We start from the raw sequence: 27,542 nt of genomic DNA, 5'->3' as shown, positions 1-27,542 counted from the left end.
AAGAAATGCTCCTCAATGCACGAAGTGAAGTTCCTGAATTTTATCAAATATGAAAATTTAAATCTTATCTAATAAGATATGCTCCTCAATGCACGAAGTAGAGTTCCTGAATTTTATTAAATATGAAAATTTTAAGTCTTATCTAGTAAGAAATGCTCCTCAATGCATGAAGTGGGGTTCCTGAATTTTATCAAATATGAAAGTTTAAGAAAGTGCATGATTTTATCGTCTTGGAATGTATGTCAAGGTCATTTTAGGGTTATTTTACTTGATATCATTTTCTCATTTAATGAAACCCTGCATGATAAAATGTTGGTATAGTGACACCTACGCAGAGTTCCAATGAATTCATTTCACATGAAAGTAAAAAAAAAATTGTGTATTATTTCATACTAAGACACATTTTTTTTCTCAAATGAGCAATGTTTAACCCGGGATTCCATCAATTTATTTTATGCTTACCTTTCACTTTTATACCTTGTATTGCACACTTTGAGGTCTTGGGTCCTATACACACATATCTTTTTTGTCCGTACAGCAATTTATCAGGAGAGAGCTTCGGCCTGTTTGAGAGGATGGAACAGATTAGACACTTTTGGTTGGGTTCTTCAGGGAGTAACGGCTACAATTTGGGAAGGGGATGACATCTTTTTTATTTACAAAAAAAATCTTGCTACCGTTTAAATTCCACTGCCAATATGCAGGAACACAATTATGTGTTGTTGTTGTTTTTTTTAATCTACTAACAAAATATGGAGAGTAGGGAAAAAGTTCCCTGAAACTGATGAGAAATGAGCTGAAGTAATTTTAAAACATTGGGATACTGATATAGGGATAAAAAAGTCGTTCTCTCGTTATTTTCATCTTTGTGCAGATTAAAAAACTGGGACATTCTCTTGCACTGATTCATTAATAGTCAGTGAGTTTGAGTCAATATTTTTTTCTGGTGCAGAACCTACCTAGAATGTATTGGAAACCACACTTAGTTCTGAATGTATTATGTGCAAATATGGTGGAAAAGCGGAAAGATTCAGAGGGATATTCGAAAAACTATAGCTAAATTAAAATTTAGCTATAGTTTTTCGAATTCCCCTCTGTAATACTATTACAGATACCAATAGCAAATGCTATTTTTGCGGATGTAGAAACTGCTAAGTGTGTACAATGAATTAAACTTTGTAAACTAGTAAAAGGAAGTGGCCATCTGAATCGACAACAGAGTGTAAATGGATACTGTTTAGAAAACTCGAAAATAACCAAAAGCCAAAATAAGCTATTTACAGTATTAATCAGTCGTTTGGTCCCATGTACTTCACCATAACTAAAATTCTTGATTGAGATAATCAATTTAATCTACCAATTAAGAAATGATTAATAAGCAAACTGGTTGAGTTTGAATTAATTTATTTTCAAATCTTCATAACATACAATCATAACTAAAAAACCGATTTTCCACCATCCTATACTTGTTAGTCTATTGTTTAGCAGGCTCCGGTGAGGCGTATTTTGACGGCTGTGGGTTCCTGAATTTCGACATATCCTTGTCAATGTCGTAAAATGAATAGGCATTGTATCCGTAATATTCTTTTACTTTATATGTGGTGTTGTCTGAATCAGCCTTGGGTTCTGTTAAAACCAAAAAATAAACTAATAATTTCATGTTGATTTTCGGTATATCCATAGCTATGATTTTTAAGATGTTACCTACAAACGATTAAATTACAGCAGTTGTAACTTAAACAACTTCAGTCTTGTGAAAAATTACTGTAAACTAATAGTTATTTGTAATATTTTTAAAATATTATACTTTAAATTACATTAGTTGAAGATTCGTCGAGGACACTTATAACACCTTTACGCTCTGAATGATGAAATCACCCCCACCAGTGCGATAGAACATATCATAACTTGACGATATTGCAAAAAAAGGTTGACTGTCGGGAATTAATGACCAATAAATTTATAATATTTCTCGTATTGTATATAGTTGAACCTAACATTGAAAAATTTCACCCCTGATTTAGGGAAAATGCTGTGCCTCGGTTGACAGTGGTTTTCTTGGGGTGAACATTTTCAATGTTACCCTCAACAAAATGTAGCGAATCGACATTGATAACCTCTCCGCAGCATATAATGTTTAAGATGATTGAAGGTTTCCTGTTTCTTACTGTTTTGCGACCATAAATATCCGCATGAGTTGTTGTTCGCGGAAATTGCAGTTATTTTTCAAAAGCGTATAAAAGTTGGTTCACATCTGACTTTTCCTACATCACTAAATGCCAAACTACCGATACAGTGGTTATAGAATTGAAATTTGTATTAATTCATTTATAAGTATTTACACCTATATACAATCTATGTTAACAAAAGATTAAGAACAAGTTACTTTGTAACTGCATAAATTCTTACCTGCAGCAGGGGGTGGTGATTGTGGGGGTGGTGCGTTGGTGGACTGTCCATCTGGGCTGCCACTCTGACCAGATAAACGTTGAATCAGACTGGTCTGAAATTATAGGATTAAACTTATACCTGTCATACAAGTTAATTCAAAGTTTGAATTTCTCAATATGCATATTTTGATCGCCGATGTTACGCGCCATTGCTCTGACGTCATAGGTGTCAATCCTGGTCAAGCGAAGTACTTATTGTGTATACAAAAGGGCTCATTTGTTGTGTCTTTTAAACCTGTTAGAAAATAATTAAGTGATAATTGAATAATTGACAACTTGTAAGGTATAATTTATGGCTTTATGGTGCGCAAATGTGCACAAGAAAGGTTTTTGGAAGAATTTTTTCCCCACATTTTCCTGGACTTGGTCGAGAGATAAAAGGGGGGCCTTTCTCTGCAAATGCGATGGTGTTTATCTCCATTCAGAACAATCGTTTATGCCCGATCGATCACGATTTTTTTTCTTCTGTCCTATAAAATATTTTAAGGAAAGATACTTTTTTAAAAAAAAAAAAAATAAATGACAAACACGCATTTTTTAAAAGTCGCACAGAATCTAGTAGGAATGTTGTGAACTTTCGTAATGGCGTACGGCGCCATTGAAGAAGTGGCATTTCTAGTACATGATATTCACTGCTAGAACAGATAGAAGATATACAGTATTTATTTATTTATGATTAATCAAAATAATAATGAAGAGGAATTTAAAATTCCCATATTTATAAATGTTTACGAAGTTAAACTTTAGTAATCCGTTCTATTTAGTTGAAGTCCCGAGTTGTCAACGGCTTCATATTCGGTGACCTCTCTCCAATTGTTGGCATATTTTAGGGTTATTTCTCTCTGCTAGACGTTCATACCTAAAGGATTGACCGTCCATAACCAAAGGAATTAGTCTATGTCAAAATTTCAACCGGCCATACTGTGTATTCTATTTATTTAGCGAAAAAATCTATTCAATATATATATATATATTTTTTACGATAAGCTTTACGAGTTCTATTGACCATTGACACCTATGACGTTTCAGTACCACGTGACCCCTATCTAATTAGTGGAGATTTTTACTTCGAGGACCCTATATTACGGGCGTTTTATCGTCTAATTACGGCCGTTTTCAACATTATTTCATAATTAAACGATAATAATATGTTTCAAGAATATATTCATTCATTCATTTATTCTCTCAAAAACCATATGAATGGTACAAGAGGTACATATATACATATTTACAATAATTATGGACGAGCAGAGATTACAGGAGGACAGACAGTGTCAAAAATTTTGATGATAAATATACACAATTTTCTTAAGAATGCTGGGTCAGTATTTGTCATTAAATTACAGAATTTTATAATATTTGGATGTACATAGTATTTCTTTAACAGAAAATCTTTTCGAATATTACAAAATACATTACATTCCAGTAAGTAATGAAATTCGTCTCCAATTTGATTATTATTACATAAATAGCACACTCTTTCATTTCTTTCAACATTATTCCATCTACCCACCTCTATGGGAAGACGATGGTTACTTGTTCTGAATTTTGAAAAGATATTTCTAAATTTTCTTGGTAAAATAGTTAAGTATTTTTCACATTCAAACTTTGTTTTAAAAATTCTATATGTAATACCTTTACTGGAATTATTCATATCACTATACCATTTTTGTAAAAATTGGTCTTTAAGCTTTTGGTTTATTGCAGTCGCAATCCATTTAACACTATGAAAATTTTGATCATTCCAAACATTACATAGTCCTGCAGTGTTAAGAATATTCTGTATGCAAGATATCCATGGATTATTGATTCCATTTTTGGTATATTTATTATAAAGGTGTAAATAAATAATTCTACAAATCTTATTCTCATTTCCATGTAACAGTTTCCCCCAGAAAGATATCATTCTTGTATAAATGCGTACGTACATCGGGTAACGTCCAGTCTCCCCGTATACCATAAAACTCGGTGTACTAGATTTTAGGTTTAAAATATATTTCAAAAATCTTAAATGTAAACGTTCAATAATATCAATATTTTCAAATCCCCATATTTCGCACCCATATAACAAAACAGGAACAACAACTTTATCAAATAGATCTAGCTGACAATCAAAAGGTAGATTATATAAACGAATTTTTCTTATAATTCCGTACATTGCCTTTTGTGCTTGATTACATAAGTGTTTCTTAGCCTTTGAAAATGACCCTGATCTTGAGAATAAAATACCTAAGTAATTGAAATCTTTTACAGTTTCTAAAACATCGTTGTTGTATTTAAATGTATGTTTGGGTGATGGTCCTTTTGAAAAAATGACAATTTTTGTTTTATTGACATTAACATGGAGTTTCCATGTTTTACAATATGCAGAAAATTCATTTAATGCATGTTGTAGATCATTTGCAGTTTCAGACAAAATAACAGTATCATCTGCATAAAATAATATAAACAGTTTGATAAAAACGGTAAGATCATCTTCAATCTCTTTAGACAAATTCTGTAAGCCATTAACATTCCTTTCTGTAAGATAATTTTCTAAGTCATTGATATACAGAGAAAATAAAAAAGGTGATAGATTTTCGCCTTGTCTGACTCCGACATTGCAGGTGAAATATTCAGAAGACACACCATCCACATTTATTCTTGATTTTATACCTGCATACATATTTCTAATGTAAGTAAAACATTTCCCACTAACACCATTTGAAAATAATTTATACCAAAGACCACCTCTCCAAACAGTATCAAAAGCCTGTTTAAAGTCGATGAACGCACAATATAACTTTTTTTTGCTATTTATAAGTGCTTGTGACAGAAAATGCAAAATCAATATATTATCTAATGTAGAGTACCCTTTTCTGAAACCTGTTTGACTTTCGTTAATCAGACTGACATTTTCTGCATATATTTCTAATCGTTTTTTCAAAATACTAGTGAAAAGTTTCCCAAGGCAACTCAACAATGTGATCGGGCGATAGTTCTCGGGTTGTGTTGGATCTCCTTTATTTTTATAAATAGGTTTTACAATGCCTATAAGCCATTCTTCCGGTACTATCCCAGAGTTAAAAATGAGATTAAACAGTTTCTCGTATAAAGACAGAAACAGTGAAATAGTGGTACTAATATGTTCATTAAGAATATGGTCACTTCCGGGAGATTTGTTGTTTTTTAGGTCTTTTACGGCGGCCAAAATTTCATCTTGCGAAATTGGACAATCAAGTATTTCATTATATCTACTTTGTTCAGTGATGTTGATTTCAGAATCAGTTTCGTCTAAATCGGCTTCATTAATATTTTTGAAAAAAGTATACAGATTATTTAAATCAGCTGTACATTTGTTATTTTTATTTTGGCTATTTAATATTTTCCAGTATTCCTTTGTGTTGTTTGTTCGCAATCTTTTAATTTTCTGAGAGAGATCTTGTCTATAGTCGTTTATTGATAAATCCATTACATTTTTATATTCTTTGCTAGCTATTTTTAGATTTTCTCTAAAATCTTGGGTTTTAATTCTATTATGCATACGTTTAGCTAAGTGAAATTTTTTCCTCGCCGTTCTACAATAACGATTAAACCATGGTTTTTCGGATTTTTTCTTTGTGCTTTTTATTTCATGTTTAATCCCAAATGATTCTTTGGCTGCGCTTAGAAACACATTGCAGATTTTTGACATTACACTGTTCAAATGCTCTTTTTCCAGACCATTTTCTAAATTCATTAGATCCCCGATTTCTTCTTCAATTTTGGTGGTTGTAGATTTATACCGGTCTATACTAGCTCGAAAATCGTCTGCTTTGTTCGCACACCATAACTTCACACTTGATTGATCTTTACTTCCTACCTCTGTATGGTTACATGGAGCATTTTGAGATACCGTTACACTGAATGACAGAGGATATAAAAGTGTTTCATTTTTAAGAAATTTAGATACGTGATAAAAACCCTTTAATATAGCAGAATATGTAAAATTTATTAGCGTATAAGAAAACTATATTACAGGGGGAAGTTGCTCTCGTGATTTTCGTGCATGTTCCTTTCTGGAACAAATCTGATGCATGATTCAGACTCCAGAGCTCATTCTAGTGATTTCTGGAAACCAAGAGGAGCCATACATCATATAATATAGCAATAATAATCTACAGCAGTGTAAATTCACTAAGGGGCATAAGTTTTTCTGCATTGTAAGTTTTTACTATATAATACCCTGTAACTTAAGAATCCACGAAATGGTAAATAATTATGAAACAAGAGAAAAAGAATGATCAGTGGTCAATGAAATACATGTAGTTAGTCTGGTAATCAGCAACACCTCAAGAACTTGCCTGTATGTGCCAGTGCAATCTGCACTCTATCACAATTAATGGAACACAATCAATCAGCATTATCCTCATACCATATTGGCCTCTCTTGGACTTAGAATAATATTTAATGTACATATATAAGGTATTTCCGTCTCATTTTCATTCATCAATTACTAGTATTTAAAAGTCAACTTCATTATTAAAATATGTCGCGGGTTCGAATCCCACTGTGGGACGTGGAGACCAGTCCTTCGGATGAGACCGTATAAACCGAGCTCCCGTGTCCCAGTAGGTGCTAACACGAAAAAAGATCCCTCACTGCTCAATGGTCCTAAGTGCCGAGTATAGGTCAAAATTTGCAGCTCTCCACCGGCAAGTGGTGGCGTCTCCATATGAGTGAAAAATTCTCGAGAGGGACGTTAAACAATAAACAAACAAACAAATCATTATTAAAAACTATGAAAGTAATTTTTATATTACATTTTACAAATCCTTGTATTTTTTATTCAATCTACCTATCAAGTACATTATTTACATTGATTATCATAATACTGTATTGAATAACGTAGGGGAATAACTTCTCTTGAAGCAGCATAAATATTTTAATACATGTTCATGATAGAGCCCCACCCTTACTCCAGAACCTCTGTCTCTTGGGCCTTGATTTCACAATTACTATGCACTTAGTTTGTCTGCTAAATACTCAAGAGCAGAGATTCTGAAAGTTTTCAAAGAATTAATGCATTTTTGTATGTGATTAATGGAGCCCTATCTGGAAAAATCTGGGAGTCTTGCATATACGCCCACAACTAAGCACCTCAATTTTTTACATTATAAAAACAAACAAAAAAGTGAGATGAATTCATTAAATAGTAATATTAAGTTCCAATTCAAATCTAGGTAAAAAATGGTCAACATGCATCATATCAAACAGATGAACATTTATTTTTTTAATTCATTCATGATTGATCATTATAAAGAAAATGCATTGTATACATGTATTTTTATTAATATCAGTGTTTGAAACTCACTGCAAAATAAGCCAGACATGCTGGACTGACTGCTGGTAAAAGTTGTCAGCCCTGCCAAAGATCTACTAGCCCAAGAAAATAATTGTCTTTTGTTATAAATTTGTTTTTAACGATTATGTGACTGGAACCAGGTCACCATAACTTTGAAACAGAATCTATAGACTAATGAATTCTTCCTCTTGGCTTGTTACACTTTGCTACCGATACTATTAGTTGACAAGAAAGAGATTTAATTATCAAATTAATATGTGAATTTTAATTATGGAAAATTTTAACTTGTCCAGCTGGGTGTCAATACTTGCATATTTGTTAACCCGCTGCAAAATTTGTGCGTCTCGGGCAGTTGGGTGCACGGTTATTTCAAATACTGTTAATATAAATAATTTTTCTAAACAATATTATTTTCTTAAATATACATGTATAGCAATAGTAAGTGTTTCTGCAAAATTAAAACAAATGCTAGTTGAATTAAGTTGCCAGAATTAAAAACAGTAGGAAATTTGCATTTTATTTTCTTTCTAATTCCTCCAATATTAGAGTCGGCAGATCCGTAAACTAAGACATAAAAAACCTGTGGCCTAATGCATTTCTCTAAAGAATCAATAGAGCCCTGCCCTAACACAAGAACCCCTGATCCAGGGGCCACATTTTTCAAAAATTTGGAGATCGAGGCACTCTTGTGCATCAGAACTATGCGCTTAGTTTGTCTGCTAAACATACAAGGGGAAAAACGAGGATCACTATATCACAATATGATCTATTGAATGATCTATTGATTCCCACCCTAATACCATAACCCATGACTCTGGGGCCATGAATATGAATTTCATAATTCTGGTAGAAGGCTCAGTGCAATCATGCAACAGTTTGACTGCTTCGGGTCCAGGAGTAGAGGAGAAATAGGAGATTGCACTAATTTTGATGGATTTTGGTCTCACCTCTCAGACCAAAGGGGGGGGGGGGCATGAAATTCACATATTTTTCTTCCTCTTAGCCCATAGATACTATTACCAATATTGGTTGAAATTGGTTCAGCGGTTTGAAAAAAAGCTTAAATCATTCAATTGTTAACGGAAGACGTACGATGGACGAACACAGATAGCAACAGGTCACTTGACTGTACAGAAAGGCAAAACTGAGGAAATTCGAACGAAACAAATGACCCATTTTAATCAATATAATAATTTGCTTTACATTACCCACATGACTTAAAATAAATTTTATAGCTATGAAACATTTTTTAATTACAATACAAGTAAACATCTTACCGAAACAGGTTTGTTTAACTTTATTTTGAAAAGGATTTGTCGATGTAAAGAGATCATTTTTCAAGGAAAAATCGGGTTTGTTGTTGAAGTAATTTGGATTTTTAAGGTATCCCGATCCCGGAATAATGAAAGGTTGCAATCGGAGCGGATCATTGTAGAATGTAGATAGAGTTCATCTTGAGCATGCTTAAGATACAATTATGAAAATGGAAAACAATTAATTTATATATTTATTCATGCATTTCATTAAGTTAGGCCTAAATGATTTATATATTATATATTTCTTGCAATTTCGTGACAACCTCCCCCCCCCCCCCCAAAAAAAAAAACCCTCATGTATAGAAACCAGTAGTGTTGGCTGGACTTATAAATCATTTGAGTAAAATTCTTATAAACCATAACTTAGTATACTTGACTCTGTCATTAATATTACAGACACAGGCACGAAGTATAGGGGGTGGGGGGGGGGGGTGGTGTGTATACCCCCTTTTTTCCCAAACATAAACTTATACTACATGCAAATCTTCACTGAAAGGCCGATCCCCCTTTTGTTGCGATATAGTCAAATCACAGGAGTTTGCATACTTATCAATTTTACCAAAATTTTCAATTTAAAAAAAACGTAATACTATAATATTACTATAGTAATACTTTTTTTAAATTTACTCCTGTGATGTATTGTATTAATGCATTTGGTTGAAAAAAAAAACAAAAACAAATCGAGTTTGGACATTTTATTGTTTTATTTTTATCTGTATAAATTATTTCTTTTATATATATATATATATATATATATATATATATATATATATATATATATATATATATATATATATATATATATATATATATATATATATATGAAAATTCAGGTGATGTGTCCGTAAGAAATAAAAGAAAAACATTCGGTGAACGTAAATATATCAATTTATTTTTTTTTTTTAAAAAAAGGAGATACATTCTAGAAAGAAGTGGTTGTAAAATATTTGTAATAAAAAATATCACTTGACTAATAAAGAACACTCTCCAAGAAATTTATTGAATTTCCGTGAAAATTTCCTGAAGAAAGAAATCGCATGAATTTCAAAGATCAAACAGGAAACTTGTCTGTATGCAAGAACTGAATCAAGACTCCTCATTACCTAAAGAGTCATCAAACAAGAACTGAATCAAGACTCCTCATTACCTAAAGAGTCCTTAAACAAGAACTGAATCGAGACTCCTCATTACCTAAAGAGTCGTTAAACAAGAACTGAATCGAGACTCCTCATTACCTAAAGAGTCGTTAAACAAGAACTGAATCGAGACTCCTCATTATCTAAAGAGTCGTTAAACAAGAACTGAATCGAGACTCCTCATTACCTAAAGAGTCATTAAACAAGAACTGAATCAAGACTCTTCATTACCTAAAGAGTCATTAAACAAGAACTGAATCAAGACTCCTCATTATCTAAAGAGTCACTAAACAAGAACTGAATCAAGACTCCTCATTACCTAAAGAGTCATTAAACAAGAACTGAATCAAGACTCCTCATTACCTAAAGAGTCATTAATAAAGGATATTTGATGAATATAGAATCTTATATTAGCCGAAATATCTATAGAAGAGGCATTAAAAAATCGACGCATAGTCATATACGTACATACACTTTTTATTTTAAGAATTTCTATTCAATAATATTTTAAAAACTAAGGGAGTTTTTCATGACTTCACTAATTATTCATTGCATGTCAACAGGGGAATTGACCTGTACAACTTTTCTAGGCAACATTGGTATTTTTTTTGGTAAATAGTGACGCAACCAGATACGTCGATAAATAATGATAAGAGCCGAAGTGATATCGGGAACCAAGGCAAAATAAACACTGTACTTAACAGAAAATATATTGCATCAGCAATGGTTTCATGTTGGACAACTGTCTATAAACAGTAATTGAATGTCTATATTTCTTGATGCCAACAATTAACAGTATCAATCCGAACATTTACCAGCTTCTGTTAAAGGAAAATTCGGAGTTTGTTTTCGTTTAATTATTACGAGGAGGAAATAAGCCCCGAGATAACCGAATTTTCATTGATTAGTCACGGTATTGATCAGTTAGTAGGGGACAACGTTCGGGCATACGTATCATTTCACACACACTTAGTTTCTCCGAAACATTTTAGAAAAAAAAAATTGAATATGAACTAGATACCGGGATAAAGACTGTGATATTCAGAAGACACATAAAGATATACAGAATGGTAAATGAAACAGTTTTCCTTAGGAAAAAAAAGTCTGTTTGGATGAAAAATGAGCTATACTTTAGAGTAAAATCTATATGTATAAAAACTTTTCTTTCTCATTTTTACCAAAGCATATATTCAAGTTATTCCAATGCTATCGAAGGAAGAAAAGGGGGGGGATCACAAACCTTAAATAATAATTAATTTTTAAAAAAAAAAAAAAAAACTTGTAAAGCAATTCTTTTAAAGTAATGTTCAATTGTTTAATGTTATTCTGCTAAAGTTTACTTACTTACTTATTCTCTTCGTCCCCTATGGGACATAAGGCTTCAACAAGCTGTCGCCATCTTCCTCTGCGAAAGTTTGATTATTTATATTTGAAAAAAGTCTTTAGAGTGTACCAAACTCACCAAAAATGACAACTATTTATACAAATATAAATCTTGCTTAGAGGACAGATATCCCTCATAGACCCCCCCCCCCCCGCACTCCTTCCTTTCTAGAAACCAAGTGAGGACCTTGATATCATCTTAGCCAACCAAAAAAGTACCCACGACCGACAACAGAATCTTGAAGGCATAGGATATTTTATATGTGACTGTATACATACACTGTACACAAGATGCTTTATATTATAGAGATACTCATAAACTATACACTTTCGCCTAACCACTGTATCCCTTAATGAAATTAATAATCGTTTTCACGTAATTAATGTCATCTTTTATGCACCATACTTGTACAGGTGACATCAGGCACTACACCCTGCGCTCCGAGATGCGCACGAGAACGACGGAACGTGATATTGGATGGTGTGTGTTATCGTAATTTCAGAGGCATGAAAAACAAATTTTGAAATCATTTAAAGGAAATGAATTCGGTTCGAATCTCCTGGATTACTCTTTTTATAGGATGTACACTATTTACTTTTGCCGGTAAGTTATTTTGCTAATCTAAATATGCGTTTTCTTGCCTTTTTTTTTTTAAATTGGTTGATCCTTTCTCCCTCCTTTTAATTCAATTAATTATCTTTTTCCAAATCAATTTTCTTTTTTTTCCTTTCATTTAATTAATGTCTGTCTAAAGCTGTAAAATAACTTTTGGGATCCTTTTTCCTTCACCGCCCGGCTCGGTTAATTCAAATATAATAAAATTTCATTTCATATTTCAGAATGTACAATAGGCGGCACCATCAACTGTTACCAATGTAATGTGTTCAATCAAGGGGCCCGGGAATTCTGTGCTAATGCCGAGAAAAAGATGTATAACTGTACGGGTTGTATGAAAACTAAAACCCGGGTATACATACACGATCAGTGGCTCAGGTACAAGTGTAAGTATATTTATATATTTTAATTTCTGCTCGTCTTTGATTCTATATCTGTAAAATATACTTTGTAAAAAAAAAAATTAAAATAATAATAATAATAATAATAATAATAATAATAATAATAATAAGGGAAAAAATTACTTATATAAATAGTTATCCTATCTAGGCAAAATACGGAAATTTCTGCACGCGCAAAAATTGATTATTTGAAAGAAAACCCAACAGGTAAAAATTTTATACCCTTATCTCGAACGTTTTGTAAAAACCAAGTTTTAGGGACATGAAAAGTGGCTGGGTGAGGGATTTATTAGGTAAATTTCGTGCGTTAGAACTGCATCAAGTACTCAGTGTTTGTTTTGCGTCAGTTGGATGAACTATAATTCATGCAAACAAATATTTGCGTTAACGATCATATGATTTCTAAATGCTATATCCAGTCCACGTTTTCTTCTTTCTGGTTACAGATCTAATCTAATTCATGTAATATTTCAAATATCACAGGAAAGGATTTGTTTTAAAAAAAATTATTTGAAGAAAATTTTGAGCAATATTTCTTGACTCTGATCGATTTGGTGTCATACCGAATTTACTTAACTTCATTAATTCATGACTTAAGCATTGACATACTAGTATTAATGCATGTATAGTTAAAGTCTGCTACATTATTAATTAAAATTAATGATTTTATTCATCAATTTATATATAAATTTTAAAACTTTATTAATTTGTATACTCTTTTTTTTTAATTATTATTTTTATTCATTTTCTTTACAGATTGTTAAACCATTGTTTTTGAAAACTAGTTCAGAACTTCCTTACAATTTATTACTCATTTGAGAATCGTGTACTAGTATTAGACAGTGCCATAGAGGACTGATAGACAGTGGATCAAAAAGGTCCCTAACATATTAATCCCTTTGCGATAGAATGTGGTATTTGGAGGTGTGATGCATGAGGTTGTTCTATAAATAGATTGATATCTATCTGATATATAATTATAGACTTGATATCTCTTTGTATATGATAAAATTCATGAATATAGGACCGATTGTTGTTTTGGCACTTGTCTCCCTTGAAGCCACATATTTTTATTTATCAGGTGATTAATGTATTTAATCCTGTCATATCATAGCTTAACACTTAACTTATCTCAAAGGGAAGGGCGTTTGTCAGTTCAAGGACTGTGTTTTGGGTACACACGAACTCGTTGTGATCATTGAGGTAAATCGAATAATAGGTCTCTCTCTTTTTTTTTTTTTTTTTTTATAAAAGTAATTTTAAAAATTAAAATGCAACTGTGGATGCTGAAAAAATAAAAAAGATAAATAAATAAATATTCATTTGATTGTATAGATTGAAAAGTCGTATCTTATGTTGGAAATGCGCTTAACCAGTGTAGTCCCGCTGAATTTTATGCGCTAAAGTTTCAGAGAGAGAGAGAGAGAGAGAGAGAGAGAGAGAGATGTAGGCTTTAGGAAATTAAACTCCATGCACACGTATTTCAGTGCCAAATATGAAAATAAAAGACATTCACTAAACATATAAAAATATTTCATCAAACTAAGAAATTTGAAAAAAATTTCTTTAAATTTTAAATTATACTATTTCTCATTAACTATTATAAAGTTTGTTTTCAAATAAAAAAAAGTAATTCAAGAAACATCAGTGTTCTCACTAATATAAGCAGTATAAAACTTTCACGTACATTGTGCACATAATGATAGCACGTCGCGAGATCATTCTAATTGATTTGTAGCAACGCGCACCTGCCCCTTAATGTGCATTGATTAAAAATGTCAAAGAGTATTCGAGTACTCGACTATCGCTCGGTCATACTGACCATCGACTTTATATTTATTTACTCGGTTATTCGTTAAAAATGTGCTATTAAATAGTAATTCTAAAGCCAAGTTAATAAATTGAGAGATTTTTTTTCTTCAGCTAGTCTGTTGGTGTCAAAGCTTAGATCCTCCTCTGATGTAGATAAAATTATTTTAAGAACAACGAACGATAATATTGTTATGCCGCCTACCTCCAAGTCAACTTTTTAAAGTTAATATATTTGAATGATTTTTCATATTTATATAGATATTTATATGAATTTTCACAAAATGTAATTTATTTCAGAAAACAAAGACAGATGACTCTATAATTTTGGTAAAACTTAAGTTTTTCATAAAAAAAAAATCAATGGAAAATATTTTCACCCCCCCCCCCCGGAAACAAAATATCCATTTTCACATGAATGCGTAATGAATCGTTATTATCAAATTCAGACCAAAGCATACATACATATAATGTTTTAATTACTTTATCTTGGTCTAATGTAATGTTAAGAATACAATAATCTACTTCAAATCATGTCACTTACTGTAGATTTTCACTTCTTCCTTTGTTCATCAAAGGGCAGATCACTCTAACTGCATAAATCTACCAGGTAATTAGAACTCTTCATGGAGCAGTGTTAAGAGCATCCTTAAGCGTACAACAAGTAATAGCTTTTCAAAAAGCAATCAATATCTATGGAACGTATATGCAGGAGAGGCGCTAAACGTTTCCGTCATCAAGGAGCGACATAGTTGCTATACTTCATTATACAAGATGTACAGTTGACTTTCTCAAATTTCATAACCAAATACTACAGATTAACGAATATCTGAGACATGCCACTATTTGGTCATTTATTAGTTAGCCCACGGGCTGATTAGTTACTTTGGGATGAAACTGCAAGTGCGCTACAGCGTAGATTATAACAAGCTTATCTTTTAAAAAGATAGTTGAGCTAGCGCTGTAGCTATCATAAACCACAGAATTAGATATCTGAATTATTGGATTTTGCTGAATCGATTAAGGGGACCACCATTTGATTCTGAGGAGGGGGTCGGGTGGAGGGTCTGGCAACTTTCGAGTCAGATTATTTATTTTCGTGCCAGTCAAGGACAGATTATTTATTTTCAAGATGATCAAGGACAGATTATTTATTTTCTTCTTCACTGAAAAAGTTTGACAAAAACAAAGGAAAAAACAAAAACAAAAGAAAAAGTTCAAAGAGGGACCGGGGGTGGGGGTGGGGGGTTAAGTGGCATTTATAGTCAATGACAGATTATTTATTTTCTTGCCGGTCGTGGAAAGGCAGTTATTTATTTTCAACTTTTTTGAGGACAGATTATTTATTTCCAAAAATCTGCCAGCCCCCCTTCAGAACCAAATGGTCGTCCCTAATTATTAATAGGAAGACACAGTGGTACACTGGGGTAGTGTTGGGGGGGGGGGATGTGTCTTAATTCAGAATGGTGAATGTATCAGCTATTCAGTGTTTAATACAGAATATTCATCAGACTATTTATAAAAAAGGCTATTGTTGGATTAAATTCGGGATACCCAAAGTCAAAAAACATTACAATAATGAACTTGAGTGGGTTTTCACATTGGCAATGGCATGAATCATTAACTGTGCTTTAAGCATTCTGTAGTGAAAAATAAGAGATAAGTTGAACCAATGAACACCTAGTTTAAAAATATTCCAGTGTGGTATGTTTTGTAGCAATCGCATCCTTCCGGGCCTTTCCGGGAAGCTCGGAAAACATATCCGATCGAGGTTGTTATTCCGAGCTTGCCGGAAAGATCCAGGAAGATAGTTAAAAATAGCTAGTGTTTTTAATTATAATTTTAGAAATTATAACTGATCTGTACAGTTTTGGCATTAACTGTTACCTTTTGTACATTTATTTAAGATTAGACAACAAAACACGAAACTTCTGATCATATGTATTTTCAGATTAAAAAACGAAATTGACATGGTACCGTTTATCTACAGTAGTATTCCCAGAATGCCCTACCGTGATGTCGAGCATACGTATTCCAGTAAAAAAGACTAACGTAGTTGCTAGAGCTCGAGGGCGCTAGTAATAACAGTCGGATCATTACTCGGGCTCTTCCGTCAAATAATGAAAAATTAAAGAATTATAATTATATCAGTGCTACTGCATTGTATTAATCGCTTCTCGTGTCTTTCCGACAAACTCTGAAAGATTTCCTGGGGTTTTTTTTCTGAGCTTGCCGGAATTATCTAGGAAGGTAGTGTACATGGTAAGCTTTAAGGAAAGCTAGGTTTTACCGGTTGATCTCTACAATCTTGGCATTATATGACCCAAATTTTCTTGTACTTTTAATCATAGGTTAGACATTTAATTAAGAAATTCAGAATTCGGATCATATCAATTTTTTACGATAAAACGAAATTATCATCGTACAGTCTATCTTCAGTAGTCTTCCCAGAATGCCCGACCGTGAAGTCGAGCATGCGTATTCCAGAAATATAGACTAACGTAGTTGCTAGCGCTCGAGAGCGCTAGCAATCAAAGGCGGATCCAGCACAGGCGCGCCGGGCGTGCGCCCCCCCCCCCCCCCCCGTTTGAATTTTTTGTATGTAGAACTTATATGTTCATTATCCTAAAATATAGGAAAAAACACCTCTTATTTGTAAGAATTCGTCAGCTTCCAGGGGCGAATCAGAGCTTTGCTCTGGACCCACTGGGGTTTCAATACAGCCCCCCAGACCCGGCCCATGCCTTCTACTGCGCCCTCCCGTTATGAAATTCCTGGATCCGCCACTGATAGTTAGATGATTCGTTTTAAAGAAATTCATATTACATGTACTCTCTTACTAGATGGCGCACTTCTTCATGGTCAGTGATAGATTGATGAGACGGCCTCTATTTATAGACTGGTCTGTTTTCCGTCGTTCTCGACGACGAAGTAAATTATGAACAGTTTTAACTGGGAAAGTTGTCTTGAAGTGTTTGAGACAAAAATGCTTCAATGCTACTCTAGAAATCAAAGTAAATAACCTGTACACTTTATCATGTTTATAGCTAGCGCAAAACAAGATACTAATACCCCCCCCCCCCGGACAAAACTCACGCGATGATGGTCTTACTATATACATGTATTATAAATGAGCTTAAAATACATCTTTATATACAGTTTTGAAATTGTTAGTTTTTCTTTTCAATCGATTTCAGGACCTTTCTCATAATTAAAATAATGTGCTTTTTTATGAAATGAAAAAACCAGTACAGATCTTGATGTCTTCTTCATTTTGCCGATTCTTTACTTAGAACCTTACGGGAGTGAAGCCCATTCCGCTACGGGTACTGACCTACACTCTTGTCACTGCATTAAAAGGAAACCCTTGTTCCTCACAAAGCATGAAATAATATGCTACTCGCTGACTTTCTAAGCTTTTTTAAAAAAAACCCTTACCTAATAACGTACATTATTAATAAATGTAATGTTGAAAGAAAGGCTAGGTGGAAAACAGAATCAAGAAGGGATGTCCCATTTACTGGATGGAGGGAGTTTGTTTATGATTAGACTAGTCCACTTATGGAATAAATAGTAAGAATAATCAGCAAATTCATTGCTTTAGTGTTGCTCGTCCATATACAATGTGTTCTCTTAAAAAAATGAGATAAAATTTACTGTTAATAAAAAATTTGGAGCTTAAGAATCATGTTAAAAGAATAAACTTTATTTCCATAGAAGTTATCACACCCATTCAATAGAACAACCCAAGAAAAAGGCGCGAAGATAATTTACATGTGACACTTGGCGCGAAATGATTGTGTCACCCCTTTTGTAGAAGGCAAATGGACTGATCCAGTAGTTTAGAAACGCAGAAAAAATGTTACACGGACATGTTCGTACAAAGAATTGCAAAGAATAAACATGTGCATGCAAAAAAATTGAAGGAATTAAACACGTCATTATTTTGAATCAGTTATATGATTCTTTCTTCTGCAAACTGTATTTGTTTAAATGCAGGTAACAAATTCCGATGTAAATCAGCTTGAAGAAAATCTAGTTCATTAAGAATGATCGCTTAGTTTCGGATCCCTGAAATATTAATCCTTATACTGCCTGACGCACGTGGCGTCAGGCAATTAATTGGGGGGGGGGGGTAGATATGCATGTGTACATTAATATTTCTATAATAGTGTCTAATATATGAATTAATTTCATGGCTAAAATTATTGCAAGCTTTTTTATGTGTTGATAATAAGAACACTTTAAATAACTGCATGTTTAACAGTCATGGGTCCTTCATTTTTTAGCTGCAGGTAGACACCTTTAAATGGCGTTAAGTACTGTTTTCTAAGGTTTAATCTACATATCCGTATCAGCCCTGTAGATCCACATCAGCCCTGAAAGATGATACGCCTGTTACAACGCGATATGCAATAACAACGCAAAATGTAATAAACCCGGATTATTACATTTTGCGTCAGGATCAACGCAAAATGTAATAACATACTTTAAGTGTAATTACATTTTGCGTTATAATATTTTGTGCCAAGATTAATTTTTGGATTATTACATTTTCCGTCGAGATTTAGTAAAATGCAACAACGCAATATGTAATACACCTTTTGGTCAGTAAGGTTGATAATAATTTTCAATTTAAAGTGGATCAAGAAAAGAAACGGAAAGAAAAAAATAAATTTATACTAAATAAATTCTTACATTGAAAGGATTTAAAACTGAATTCATCATACTAGGTATATTGATTTCATTAGTCATTAAAAAGCAGTTGATATTCATTACATAGGTGTTGCAAATTAGAAGCGCGCTTGCGTGTGTTTGTAGGGGGGGGGGGTAATTTCGTTGATCTGTGTATCAGTTTGATTTTACTTTTTGAGAGGCACCTGCATGCAATTTAACAAAAATCTATTTATTTGTACTGGTAGGTTTAAATATAGCGGGGAAGGGTTTTATTGACAATTAAGATATATATATGTTTTCATACAATTTAAGGATATGAGGTACATTAAAATGGAGAAGAAGGTCTTACCTTCTTTTAATTAATGTTACAGTACCTTTCGTGTTAAAAGTGAGAGAGACAAAAATGTTATGAAAGTTTTTAGAATAAATGAGAGGCCCCACATCACCTCCTTCTGTTCCAACGCCTATGTACATGACAAGTTGCAACATCTGGCAAGCTTAAAAATAGCACAGCAGCTGACCCCAAACGTCGCAAGTCGCAACCATCGTTTGCTAGCTCTCTTGGGCGATGGAATTTTTTTTTTTTTAATTTCATACTGAAATATGCAACTTTAAAGTTCACGATTTGACATTTCATGTAAGATTCGTATTATTGTCTGAAGACACATATTATCTAATATTCGTGTTTTTGTCTAACCTGTACATACATAAAAAATTATATGAAGGAACTTAAATGCATTTCATACCCCTTACCGACCCATCCACTTCAGCACAATACCTTTTCATATTTTATAATATAAATTATATGTTTAAATCAATTTTGTGATGTTTTGCGTTGAACACGGTACAAAAAAAAGCGTTATTACATCTCGTGTTATTACCTTTTCTTTTATTACAATTTGCGTTGTCCTCAACGCAAAAGTTAAGTAACGCAAAATGCAACAATCAAAAAGTACGTTATTACATTTTGCGTTAATGTAATATAATGACGCAAAATGTAATACATGTAATCCAAAAATCATGTTACCACATTTTGCGTTATTATATTCTGCGTTGATCTCGGCGAAAAATGTAATAACGCAAAATTTAATAATCCAAAAATCTTTAATCACATTTTGCGATATTATATTCTGCGTTGAGCTTGGCGTAAAATGTAATAACGCAAAATGTAATAATCCTAAAAAGTCTGTTTCTACATTTTGCGTTTTTACATGATCTCGACGCAAAACGTAAAAACGCAAAATATAATAACCCCAGTTATTACATTTTGCGTTGTTATGAAATTTGGCGTTGTAACATACGGCTATTGTGGCGTCAGGCATATCGTATATGCAGAAAATCTGTATCCATTACGAAGTATATGTGCTTAATTCGACTAGCGCTCAATTAAAGTCCTCGATTATTCGACTTCGCAATCCGAGTGAAATGAGTGATTTGTGGACGGTCAATATAAATTTAATTTTCATATAGGTTTTGTTTTCTTCTTTAGATGTGACGGTCATCTCGAAATACTGTATCCAATACATGAACTACAAACTGGACGAGGGGTGTTACACAAAGTCGGCGGATCAAGGATATATCAGGCGCTGTTACTGCTACAGTCACTGGTGTAACTCTGCCAACAAGAATTCCAACCGAACACTCGTCATCGTGGGGCTTCAAGTGTTATTCACATTCTTTATTTTTAGCTGGATTAGGGGATCTTGATTTGGAGTACTTCGTTGTTCTGGGGAAATGTGCCTTAATTATATTTACATCAATGTATATATACGGCAGCTGAAAATTATTGTAACGAAAGGAGTTTGTATGTGCATATCAGTGTTACAGCGAGTGATGAGTGAAATATTCCAAATGATGGGAATTATTTTCTACGCATATATTATGTATCAGTGTAATTTGAAGTGCTTCCAATGACCATGATGACTGATTGTTGTTCAAATTTTAAGTCTGCATGTGAAATTTAATAAGTAGGGCTTATATGATATTATATACACATATCGAGTATTTAGTCAGCTGACAGATGACGATGTCAAGGACATGCATGATATAACCGTGTAAAAAAAGAATAACGTAACGTAGCATCGTTTGGGGGGGGGGGGGGATAAACAAGATATTGCCGAAAAAATCATTGTTATCGGAAAAAGTGGGGGCCGGAGGGGAACCCACTACAAGCCTGTTTTGCGTAACATTCTAGTATTTTTTTGTAAGAAATGTTTCAGTTCGGTTTGTAATCTATCAACATATCTGAAACTGAACATATAACATGTGATGTTGATCTGAAAAAAAAGGTTATCTCTTTTATTTTATCTTATTAAAGCATTTTTTTAAGGATTGTAAAACGTAAAACTTATATTTCAATTAAAATGATGTGTAATTCTCAAAAAATAAAACAATAGAAGTGACCGTATGACTTTTTTTTCTTCCCCTATCATGATTCCGGAAAAAATCATTCCATGCTTCTCGTTTTGGCAATTATGTTTTTAAGAAGGTGGCGCTGTGGACAGGTGCGACAAACAGCGTTCAAAATCCTGTAAAATTGAAAATGCCACATTCCGGAGCGATGTGGTTATGTTTGTTAAGTTTGTCCTATCTGATATCGTATGGTATGTATAGAAATCTCCTTCAATCCATATTATCGTATGTTTTTACGATTTGAGCTGAATATACCTGACAGAATGACTCATTATTTACATCAAAATACCTGTAGTGTACTACATTTGTTTATACATTTGTTTATATCGTGACACTTTTGAATATATCTTTACTGGACATATATGCAAATTCTCTGTTGTAATACATGAATTTTTGACTAAACTACATTTTTATGCATTTTTGGGGGTTAAAATGACGATTAGAAAAGAATTAAGTTGTATGTTAAAATACCGGAAGTAACCTAGTAGACCTATAGCAAAACGCAGTATTTTTAAGAATTGAATATATTACAAAGATGACATAAAACATTGACTAATGGAACGCCTAAGAGGTACTATGATGATGATATATAGGTATTTAGTATCGTGCATTTGAAATTTTAAAATTGCCAAGTCCCCAAATTCCCATTTTCCAGTACTTTTTCCCTTGGATTTTTTTTTGGGGTACTTTTGAGAAGGGCAGTATAATCCGCAAGTGGAAAGGAGTCTTGAAGAGGTTTACAGTGATTGGGAAGGCCAAAAAGGTCAATGGGACTATGGTTCAAACATCAAAATTTTTAATGGGCCATTTTCAAAATGAATGGGCCATCAATATATTCTAAAGGGCCATTAAAAAAAAAAAACCAAAATGACAAATAGCAAATACGAAAGAAAACATGTTTTTATTAATCGAATCTAATTTTTCACATATGCAATGCAGCAAATTTAAAGGAACCTGCATAAAATATAATTTACCCATATTTTGGATTAAATAACATCAAAATTTGGATTGAGCACCATCTTAGAAATGAGTGCTCTAAGGTAATGTACATAATGCAGGTGCTTCATATAACCAAAAGCAGTTTTTGATGGGGTGTACCAAATGAGATCTATTGTTTTCAAATTGACTGCATTTAAAAAGAAAGTAAAACAAGTAAGAAAGTCGTTCGCAAGATATTTCCGACTAACATTGCTAAAAATTGAGTGTGCACTTTGGCACCACAATTGATTGATTTAATTCGCCATTTTTCACTTCAGTGCAACTATGGTGCAAGCCCTTCCCAACCACTGGGTTTAGCACAATTCCACTGTTAGTAGTGAGCTTTACATCTCTCTTCATTGAATGGCATAAAAACATCCCTCTAGACAGTCTAGTGCAAAAAAATATTTTCTTCATCACAGAAAATTTTGTTTAAAAATTTGAAAGGTAATCAGAATTACTGAATACATTTTGTCCTATTTAAGAGGGATACCTAGGTTGTAACTAGGTACTTAATCTGTCGATGAATGACAGGAGCAGAAAGGTGCTGTTTTGAGATTTGAGACTTTGTACAATGTACATTAATTATCTGTTTAAAGAGACTTCCCCCTTAAATTAATTGTGGCAGGAATTGCCAGATAGGGAGTGGGAGCTGTGAAAGGGGATTGGACGACTGGGGTGACTAATTTAAAAAATAAACATGACAATGTACTTTTTATACTTATTTGAATTAAACAAAGCATTTATGTGAAGAGTTTTATTCCATAGATTTGTCGAAATTTGGCGATCAGAGTACAAAGTACAATCGTATTCCCGATCTTGCAGGGTTCTCATTAACGCAAGAATCTGCGTCCTAGACGCAGCAAAATTAATTGGGACGCAAGGTTCTTAAAAACGATGCGTCCGCGGACTCATGATCGGACGCGTGCTCATTAGCGAGAAAATTCGGGTAATTTCAAAAACGGGGAATTTACTTGTTGGGATTTGTCAAAGAAATATTTAATCGAAACCTTCCTGTAACTATCATAAAGTTCATCCAAGAAATAACTTTTCTTGCACTTATTTCTCTTTTTTTTTAAACAGGGATTGATAATAATTAAGATACTTCATGTTTATCAGTCCATAGTCATAATAATGTCGCATGCCAAACTCCGACAGCTGTAAACACACTGCAGCTTTTTTTTTTTTTTTTTTTTTTAAAAAACACACACCTTTGAATCTTGAGTGTTATCTACATGTAGAAACCATAATTACTGCTTGTATACACAATGCGGCTTGATTATCTCGTGAATTTCACCCAGTGCAGACGACCGACAGGATTAGTTACGCTTCATTGCACATGACACCTGTGATTGTATACAGTCAACTTTCGGGTACTAGTTGATTATGCAACAGTTAATTTTAGCTTTATAAACACCAAGTTAATTTTTATGGCAATTGATTACGCGTGTATTTTAGAATATGGCTTGAATGCATTACCAGTTTATATACTTGAATATGTTAATATTGCGTAAACAAACTGATAAAATGATAAAGATTTATTATTGATATATATGTTTGGATGGAGGGATACTGCAATAATTTAGTTGAGACTCAACATAATTATTCTGGGACGCATCAAATTTAGCTGGGACGCAACCTTCTCAGAAATCTTGAGTCCTGGGACTCAAGTTAGCAAAATCCTAGTGAGAACCCTGGATCTTGTTCCTTTTCTCTTTACATTACATCCAAAATGTCTGACATCTTTCTTTTATGCGTCATACTAAATCATGATCACTAAAATGTTTAACTTTGTATCAATCATTTTAAAATTAAAAATTGACTCGGAATTACCTAACTACTGTTTACAGGGGAATTCTTGCCCTAGTTTTATTTTTGCCCCATTTGCCCTACGCACAGGTGGGCAAATTTAAAATGGGGCGAATTCAAAGAACACAGTAGAATTTCTTAAACAGAACTGTGACTGGGCAAATTTAAAATGGGACAAAATTGTTTGCAAGTGTGAAAGGGCGAAAACAACCCTGTATACAGTACCTGCTAAGAAATTAGAAAGCTAAAAATACATGGGGGTTTTCCAGTAAAAGTATTTGTTGATTTTATTAGTCCGAATGAAAATTTAGTAGTCTGAGACTAATGGACTAACGTTAGTGTTGAACTCTGTTAAGGAATCTCTGTCAAAACACTGATGAAAAATGTTTTTTGGACTTTGAGAATTTTATATAGTGTAAAAGAGGATGTTTTGAAGTTTACTAATTCATTTTTCGTATAGGGAGTTTGCCTTTTTTAATTTTTATCCAGGAAAAATCTTCAAAGACAAAAAAGTAATGATAAAGAAAAATGCTTTTGCTTACTCAAATGGAGAAAATACATGCAGAGGAATTTTTCAACTACTCTATCTTGGTCTAATATAATGTTTAGAATACTATTCATTTTAAATTGTGTCATTCAGTGAAGATTACAATTTACCGGGTATTCTATTTTTTGTCAAATGGTGGGTCAGGCTAAATACACAAAAGTACCCTGAAATTGGGGCGAAGTGTAGAGAGGGTCCTTAAGATAAAACATAATAGAAAAATATATGTTGAATTCTTCTTATCATTTAGGATCAAGTTTGAACTGTTATGAATGCCAATCAAAAGATGACACAGTGTGCCTCGATCCCTTCACGGACAGTCGGAAGGAGGTCGTGGGAGAAGCAGAGTGCAGTGAGAAAGCCACACATTGTGTTAAATATAAAACGATCATGCATCTTCTAGACTCAGGGTTCATCACAGGAAGAGCCAGAGGTAAAAATTTTGGTGTAGACCCATAAGTGCCAGGGTAATGACTTTGGTGTAGACCCAGTAGGTTCTCTAAGAACCAGAGGTAATGACTTTGGTGTAAACCAGTAAGTTCTCTTAGAACCAGAGGTAATGACTTTGATGCAGACCCAGTAGGTTAACACATATTTTGATTGGACTTAGGTCATTCAACTTTTTGCTGATGAGGTAAATCACTCTGCTCAAGAAGAAAATTGATGCCTCCCCCTCTCTGTCATTTGTGTATTTAATGAAAAAAGTTTTTTTTTCATTTAAAAAAAGAGAAATCCTTTGTTGTTTGACTTCAGGGGTATGCCACAGATTAAAAGAAGCAGCAATCTGATTTACAAACTTTCTGATGATTAGAGTAAGAATTAAAATTCTTGTTTAATTGTTGTCATTTTTTACGTTACCAGAGATAGTAGTGACGTCCCGGTTTTGTCTGATTAAGCCCGGAGCTAGCGATGGTTGTATAGCAGTGGAAGGAGACGGCAGCTTCTATATTCAGTGTCTTTGTAGTACAGACAACTGTAACAGTGGACGGTCATTGCTTCCAAACATCTTCGTGATTCTAGTTACATGTCTTACAGCATCATGGTTTCTGCGGAGATAGCCGTCCTAATGTTCATTTGTTAATCATCTATAACAGACTGTTAATTAGAGACAGATTTTTCTACATATCACAGAATGTTATACTCATGATGAACATATTCCTCTAGTTAACATTGAGCGGATAAAATGCAGCCAAATAAAATTTCTGGGATATTTTTTGTTGCATTTAAATTTGACTCCCAGAGAGTTGTGAAGGCTTTTGATCATCTAACCCATCTGCAGATTTAGTCTAATACGTGGTTCACCCAATCTGATCAAGTGCTGCTCATGTAACAGGAGCATTTATACACATGACACCTCGACTTTTATGTATAATCTTTAAACTTGAAAGAGTGTGCCATTCTGTACATAAAATCTACGATATTTGTCACTTTCATGGGTTGATTAGGTTTTCATTTTTACAAACTTTATCGGACTGGTTGTGATGCATCATCTATTTCTTCACACAAGTCAGTAGTATAGTGCCTACGTCTATTCTCATCATTACAGAAGCAATGTTCATTTATGTATACTCTGTTTTGTACTACATATCATGCAATGTTACATTCCAGAAACTTTTTATTCACATATAGAATTTTTTAAATGATTATAGTATTTTGATGAATTATTTTGTTAAAATGTGTTAATATGTCTTTGATCATATCAAGTCATCTTTAATATATGCAATTTATAATATTTTATATACATGTGAATAAAATTTTATTAAAACATGACTTGTTTGTAATATCTTAAGAAGACACTGAATTAGAATAGAAATGTTATTGTATTACACTATTTTTTATGCCCTGCCATGAAATGGATGGGGCATATTATAGTGTTACCCCCTTCTGTTCCTCATTCTGTCATAGTTAGTTTTTGGGACCTTTTTCATGCTTGTAGATAATTAGTTTTTTTAGCTCACCTCAACGAAGTTGGGGGGAGCTTATGTAATACCCTCGGCGTTGGTGTCCCAAGTTAAAGTTTTGGTGCAGATTTCTTTTCAATTACTTCTATGCCCTATACACTGTATTAATCAGAGATGAATGGAGGATGCTTCTAGTGTGTTTTCATTTCGTATTTCAAAGTAACTATAAGCCCTATATTGTCCAGTCTTGCATGGATGGTACATATGAAGATGCACTCTACCAGGCTTGCTTAGGATGCTGGATCTGACCTACATTTTCCGCATGAGTGACCAGGTTAAAGTTTTTGGAGCAGGTCAATTACCAAGAAACTACAAGGCCTACAAGACCAAATTTTCATGGATGATGCATCAAGGGATGAACACTCATAAACTTGCTTCAGATGCTGGATTTGACTTGCATTTTCTGGTTGAGTGAATAAAGTTCTTTGATAAGTCCATTTCCAAGTAACTGCAAGTCCTATCAGACCCAAATTGCATAAATGTTGCATCTTTGGATAGTATTTTAAATCTCGGCTGAGATTCGGTTTGTACTGACGCCTTCACCGTATCCAAATAGCGAGCCAAGCTGGATCTCGACCGAGATTTATTTCCACGAGCTGGACAAATTGATGAACTTTTGCCAGCTGTATATAAAACGTTTCTTGATAGGAAATTGGGAGGGGGGGGGGGGTGTTTCGAGTCAGATTATCTATTTCCATGGCAATGCATGACAGATTATTTATTTCCA

The 27,542-nt window shown here is 33.4% G+C and overlaps 3 protein-coding genes across 4 annotated transcripts; 2 read left to right on the top strand and 1 right to left on the bottom strand.

Moving 5' to 3' along the window:
- Nucleotides 1–1,387: 1,387 nt before the first annotated feature.
- LOC133187277 (NADH dehydrogenase [ubiquinone] flavoprotein 3, mitochondrial-like) lies at nucleotides 1,388–9,150 on the bottom strand. Of its 2 annotated transcripts, none has more exons than XM_061322633.1 (3): nucleotides 9,051–9,150; nucleotides 2,410–2,503; nucleotides 1,388–1,626 (listed from the first exon to the last, which is right to left on the bottom strand). In XM_061322633.1, the coding sequence occupies exons 1-3, from the start codon at nucleotides 9,105–9,107 to the stop codon at nucleotides 1,475–1,477; spliced, it is 303 nt and encodes a 100-aa protein (XP_061178617.1). In that variant the 5' UTR covers nucleotides 9,108–9,150; the 3' UTR covers nucleotides 1,388–1,474. The 2 variants fall into 2 exon arrangements, with proteins under 2 accessions (XP_061178617.1, XP_061178618.1); XM_061322634.1 differs by having other exon boundaries at nucleotides 9,057–9,147.
- A 2,926-nt stretch (nucleotides 9,151–12,076) lies between these two features.
- On the top strand, nucleotides 12,077–21,514 carry LOC133186821 (uncharacterized). Its single transcript, XM_061322163.1, has 3 exons — nucleotides 12,077–12,212; nucleotides 12,449–12,610; nucleotides 20,601–21,514. Exons 1-3 carry the CDS (start codon nucleotides 12,149–12,151, stop codon nucleotides 20,816–20,818), a joined length of 444 nt encoding a protein of 147 aa, XP_061178147.1. The 5' UTR covers nucleotides 12,077–12,148; the 3' UTR covers nucleotides 20,819–21,514.
- A 63-nt stretch (nucleotides 21,515–21,577) lies between these two features.
- LOC133186822 (uncharacterized) lies at nucleotides 21,578–26,624 on the top strand. The gene is made up of 3 exons (XM_061322164.1): nucleotides 21,578–21,714; nucleotides 25,105–25,287; nucleotides 25,716–26,624. The coding sequence occupies exons 1-3, from the start codon at nucleotides 21,654–21,656 to the stop codon at nucleotides 25,910–25,912; spliced, it is 441 nt and encodes a 146-aa protein (XP_061178148.1). The 5' UTR covers nucleotides 21,578–21,653; the 3' UTR covers nucleotides 25,913–26,624.
- The last annotated feature ends 918 nt before the right edge of the window (nucleotides 26,625–27,542 follow it).

Source organism: Saccostrea echinata, unplaced genomic scaffold (assembly GCF_033153115.1).
Source record: "Saccostrea echinata isolate AGI-Se365-2 ecotype Australia unplaced genomic scaffold, CSIRO_AGI_Sech_v1 ptg000014l, whole genome shotgun sequence".
Lineage (NCBI taxonomy): Eukaryota > Metazoa > Mollusca > Bivalvia > Ostreida > Ostreidae > Saccostrea > Saccostrea echinata.
Note: the sequence above shows the minus strand (reverse complement) of the source record. Positions and strands in the feature narration are given on the sequence as shown.